This window comes from Triticum urartu, chromosome 1 (genome assembly GCF_003073215.2).
Source record: "Triticum urartu cultivar G1812 chromosome 1, Tu2.1, whole genome shotgun sequence".
NCBI classification, from domain to species: Eukaryota; Viridiplantae; Streptophyta; class Magnoliopsida; order Poales; family Poaceae; genus Triticum; species Triticum urartu.
In genome coordinates, this window is record NC_053022.1 from 248451743 (window position 1) to 248457788 (window position 6046).

General features: G+C 40.5%; 1 protein-coding gene across 2 annotated transcripts; it reads right to left on the minus strand.

Moving 5' to 3' along the window:
- Positions 1-1869: 1869 nt before the first annotated feature.
- On the minus strand, positions 1870-5277 carry LOC125556192 (ubiquitin-conjugating enzyme E2 4-like). Of its 2 annotated transcripts, none has more exons than XM_048718983.1 (6): positions 5010-5277; positions 4829-4908; positions 4389-4503; positions 4244-4296; positions 4028-4156; positions 1870-2147 (listed from the first exon to the last, which is right to left on the minus strand). In XM_048718983.1, exons 1-6 carry the CDS (start codon positions 5051-5053, stop codon positions 2014-2016), a joined length of 555 nt encoding a protein of 184 aa, XP_048574940.1. In that variant the 5' UTR covers positions 5054-5277; the 3' UTR covers positions 1870-2013. The 2 variants fall into 2 exon arrangements, with proteins under 2 accessions (XP_048574940.1, XP_048574934.1); XM_048718977.1 differs by having other exon boundaries at positions 4389-4638.
- Between the last annotated feature and the right edge of the window lie 769 nt (positions 5278-6046).

Below are 6046 nucleotides of genomic sequence, written 5' to 3' on the forward strand. Positions count from 1 at the left end.
ATGATTAGTGATCAGGGAGAATTAGTTCCTGTAAAACAGAATATAATACAGGGATATAATTGCAATGAATGAATTGCATAACTATTAAGACGGCTTTCGAGGCCTTTCAGTCAAGATTCATCTCCAACGCCTACTCCACCACAATCCACACAAAAGGATGAGTAAGAGACGCCACCACCGTCACCAGGTGTTGTGCCTAGGTTGTGTGTGTCGTCCACCATCGCCATCTTTGTATTCCTCCATTGCTACTGCATTTGTAAGATTTAAACATGGTGATGAACTTAATGAATAGTTCATCTTTGTAGCATTGTTCTTATTCATCTATGTTTGAGTGATTCATCTGGTTCTAGGTTGAGGTATGATCTAGTACGAAATATTAGAATGTGGCATTAAGTAATCCTCTAGTATTTACTGTCTTCGTGTTGTACGTAATGCTATGCTGGGAGACGTCCTTTCATATGATCCCAGTGTCGATACCTCGATAGGCAGGTATCAATAGCGCTTCACAACAACAAGACGAGAGGCGTCGTGTGGGTAAGTGAACATGTGCGGAGTGTAAAACAAATTGATTGGTTGTACCCACGGTCATGGGTGGTTGTTCAGAATGCTTCTCCCGATAATCCAGCTTTGACTACCATTGATGTTAGACGAATTTACTATGCTTGTGTTCCATATATCATGTGAAGGGGTAATTTCACTGGATGTAGGTTGTTAGTCACATGCTTAGGTTGTGGATGAGCATGACGACAGACTGCTTGTGTAACTTGTACAATGATAGAGAGAGAAGGATTGGCGAAATACAATGTATGTTGTATTGAGCCTTTCGGGTGGTTTATATAGAGTACATGCTTGGAAGACAAGAAGTTCCTCCTAAAGATAAGAAAGAAGATGATTACAAATCATATGCTACCAAATATAGAGATATGCCTAGATACTTTAACATATCTTACAACCATATGTATGTTTTGACATTCTAAAGGGATAAGTCCTTAGCTATTCATGTATGCTTCATCACGTTTGTGGAAACCCTATAGTTTATTTTATTCATGTTTTGCGTTGCATTTTGTGCAGCTTCCAGCTATGCAAATTGTACAAATATGTAACCGAATTCATCAGTTTGTAATAAAATAATGTATGTGTTCTTGGTATTAAATTATTATTGCGTGCTAGTTACAATTCAAGGATGAATTGGCACCATGGGAGGAGTATGTAGTAGGGAACACTCGCTGCATATGTAGTAGGGAACACTCGCTGCATAGTCTGTTCCATCAGTTTATGAGAAATAAAGACATTGATATAGCATATGCTACAAGATGTGAATGTGTAACTTTTCATGCAAATGCATGCCCATTTGAGAATTTAAAAGTTGTGTTGTATGCACCCAAAGTTGTTTCTGTGTGCAGGACCAGATAGATTTTACAGGTTTTCATGCTACGCTGGTGATATTTTTCCATAATTCCCGAGAACCTGTGCCTCCAAACGAGGTGAACATGCTCTACAAAGAGTAACCAAAGACATTTTCTCTCACCACCAATCTTCCACAGAAGTTCAAAAGCCAACGTGAGCAAAACCTAGTCAAATTTGCACCCAGCCCCCAGTTTCAGTCTGCGAATTTGGCAACCAAATTTGCTGACAACGGGACTTCAACTTGAAACAGACAGGTCCAGAACTTCATCAGCTAAATGTAGCCAAAAACACAAGTACTGGAATTTGGGAGGTAAAATAATAAATAAGGAAACAGAAGAAAATTACCCTTCAAAGCCCACAGCATGACCTTCAGCGAGAAGCTAACCCCTTGTTATTCTATGAACCAGATCACAGATCTACAAAGACGGACAGGCGCGAATGTATGCAATGCTGCAAATTCAATTGGTCAACTGAAGAAAACAACATTGGATAAGATACAAGTACACTTATTTACATGACATACAAAGTTCTCTTTCCCAGATTTTCTGGATCAATTTGATTGCAAATTTTGCAACCAACATTGTATACAACGGGTTGTGGTAGTGACTAAGGATCTGGTTTGCCCACTATATCCTCATCGCCGGAGTCATCTTCGTCTTCGCTAAGCTCCTCTTCATCACTGGACTTGTCTTCTGGGGTTATGCCAGCATCCTCTGGTTTCGCATATTTTTCACAAAATTCTGCATAAACAAGAGAAAGCAACTAAATAATAGATCGGGAAACACAACAGTGCACATGTGTATTTGAGCAACCAAAAGAAGTACTACTAGAATATGCATATTGAAATGAAATAAAAAGGCAAGAGTAAGAAAATGTTGTCAGTATCCCATATTGGCACGTCCCTACTTTAAAAGATATGCCAAAAAAATGTATATGATCTAATACTTCTCCAGGACATTGAAAACCCGGTCAAAAACAAAGACTGAAAAAATAGAAGTACTAAGAAGAGAAAATCATCCCCTCTACGCATGCACATACTCCTGGTTTGACAGGCAGCTTTGTTTCACCACCCAATCAATCAGAAATTTCATGAATCATCATTGGTTTAAGTAGCAAGTAGCTGATATGATTAGTTTAGGTGGGTAATCATACTTCCACCTGCCCTTTTTGCAGTGCACAGAAAAGCACTAGGACTCTAGGAGGGAAGCAGAAGAGCACCTAACTCTACTAGGACAGAAGCAGGAGGGTGCCTACCCCGTCTAGGCGAAATGCCCAGCAGACAACAGTGCAAATTTCAACACAAAGTTGTTGTAAAATAAAATATCATAAGTTTGGCACCTAGAGTTGAGGGATACCTTAAATTCCACAAGAGCAAACATTCATAATGCATTTTTGACTATCTCAACATTCTTCGCATCAAACAATTTTAATTATGTTGATGCAACTAAACAAGTACATGAATGTTTACTCGCCTCCTAGGTGGCTCTAGTGCATAGCCTGCCGACTATGGCAATATCAACGCGGCAAGGGGCTGCCAAGTGCCTACATGGATGGTAGCCTAGGCCACCTTGTACAACATTGCATCTCAGTTTATGTTCAAATTCCTTCGCAATTACTCCCTCCGTCCCAAAATTCTTGTCTTAGATTTGTCTAAATACGGATGTATCTAGTCACGCTTTAGTGTTAGATACGTCCATATCTAGACAAATCTAAGACAAGAATTTTTGGACGGATGTACTACAAAATTAGTTCAAACTTCAAACTATGGCACAGGACAAACAAATAACTAAAGGTGTGTATAATATTGAGGATGGCAAATAAGATTCGAGCATCCTTTGACTACAATTCTAAGCACAGCATGAGGCATCTTGTAATGGGGTTTTGGCCCTCGTAAAAAGGGGGGGGGGGGGGAATTAGCATGTGTTACTACTTACTAGTAATTATTCAATTAACTTCATTTTGTGTATGTGACTAGGTTACAACCGGAAGAACATCAGTATTGGCAACCCTAGGATGAAAGAACTAACCAATCCAAATTAGATCCTTAACATGTTCACGAAACAGCAAAGAACCAGATCTGACAAGATCCATCTGAGACAAGGGGAAATGCCTCAACATCAACCAGGAAAGGACTAGAAAGCACTAGAATAATAAAAGCTCTAAAGTGGCAAACTGGCGATTCCCTCAATAACAGAGTTGTAGAAGACACAAGTTACGGTGTTACAGTATGGTTGTTGATACAGCTGCAAAATGAGTTTAAGAACTATGCCCAAGCATTTTATCCACAAAATAGAACAGCTAGGATGGAGTGCGCTCAGTTGTATTGATATTTTTATAATAGTTGAACCAAAGGCTTGTTCATATGTTTTTGTTTACACAACATAACAGAACAAGCGTACCAAGGAAGACTGTACGATCAACATACTCATAGTTGGCTGCCTTAGATTGCATGCCATATCAACAAAGACAACAAAATAACTAAAATGTGTCTGCAATCTTGCAAGGTTGCATGCGTACGAAAGGCATAGATCAGTAGCGAAATGCTGTGAGCAAGAATTAAATAATGAGACTCTAGAGTCGATATCAAGAACAATTAGTGGATAATGTTGAACCAAATCACCTTTCACTTTTTGTTCATAAGCAGGGCGATCTCGCATCATAAGTGCAGCAGCCTCTCCATTTAATGGATCAGACGGATTTGGGTACAACAGAAGTTGTGGAAGGAAGACTTCGAACACATTTACTAGATCTACAACAATCCCAAATAAAAATAAGATGAGATAGAGAACCTATAATCAGGGAGTGCTCGTACAAATTGTAAGCAGCAAGTGCTCACCAAACATTGGGCTCCATGTCTGGTTGATAACATCTAAACATACGGAACCAGACCTACATTTTGCAGGCAAACAAAAAGTAGGTTAGACCAGTGCGAATTTTGTTGCTTATGCTAACCAAAAGAATTTGATGGTAAAAATGCTCACATTTCATCCACATTCGGGTGATAAATCTTATTAATGAAACCAATTGACGGAGATTTGTAAGGATATGCATCAGGCAGTTCTACTCTAACCTTCCAGACACCACCTTGATAAATACCTATCAAATTTAGAACACATCCACAATTGATTAGAAATATAGCCGCTCTTCCCATACAACAGAAAAGATATACTGTACTTAAATTCACCAAATCGCGAAGATGCTCCAGGGGAAATGAACAAGCGAGCAATTCATCTGCAAACGTAACCTAAATCTTGAGCTAAACCACTTGTAAATGATAACGAATGTCATACGATCAACAGGGGGGTTCACAATTTCCGCCAGAGTTGCTTTGCACTACATCTAGATCAGAAATCGGGAACATAAACGCGGATCATGAGCCCAAGAAACAGGACAGAAACCGGATTTTGCGCGAGGATCATACTTTCAGTAGGCCCTCGGAATTCCACGAAGAATTCTTGCATCCCATCGTTCACCATCTCCACCTTATAGTCGCTCATCATCCTGCAAAGAAAGCACCGGAAACACAGATCAGGGAATCCGCCGTGAAAATCCCCGTACACCCACAAGAAATCTATGTGCGGGGCTCCATTGCGCGTGCTCACAGCTTCATGAGGTCCATCTCGCGGCGCTTGCTTGGGGAGGACATCTTGGGGGCAAAAAAGATGAAATCTTCCCTTCCTCCTCCGGAGACGCGTTTCCTGGGCGTGGGGATAAGGGAGGGGGCAGAGAAAAGAAAAGGAGAAAGAGATTGAGCTGCTTGTGACGGTGCGTGCGTCGTCCTCCTCCCAGCACCTGCGCCAGATTTATTTATTTTTATTGCTGCCGCAGAGAGAGAAGCGGGGAACAGGGAGGCGAGACAAGCACAGCAGAGGGGAAGAAAAGGGACAAAGCTGTACTTCTCTCCTTTTCTTACAATCAAACCCTCCTCTTTATTTACTTGTAATCATAGCTACACAATATATAGCAAAAGTGAAACAAGTTCACTAGGAGCATCTTCAATTCATTCACCAAGAAAAGAAGCTTTCATATAACAATGTATAAAAGATGAAACAACAAAATCACAAGCCAAATGATAGCAATCCATAAAATTAGCAGTCGAGTGACGGCCAGTTGCCATGGTCTCTATAACTTCAAGATATTAGAGTTGGCAATTATCTTCTTGCAGCTCACTGAAAAGGATATAGAGAGTCGAAAAGCGAAGGGTCGTTGCTTCGGCCCCAATGCATTAGAGCCCCACTCGATCCTCTTGCACCTGTTTTCTTTCTGTATAACTACACCAAGGGACCCTTAACAAGTCCCCTCGGAGGCGGACACCATCTATCACATTTCACTACATCCTTTGGAGTATAAACGGTCGTAAAGTTTACTGCAAGGGCACAGACTGATGAAGGTATGCTCATGGCATCCTGTGGTGATTTATCATGCACTAATTTCCTCCTTTGCCACCACAAATACAAATCACAAATTGCCTTAAGTTTATGAAAGCACAAGTGCTCCCAGGGTGATTTTGGTAATTAATGTCAACATATCTCTTGTTGGACTAATGTTTCCATCTAGTATATTTCAGAAAGTACAACAAAGATGTGGCATGGACAAGAGGATGTGGAACCCCTTCAAGATGCTAAGGACAAAAGATTGG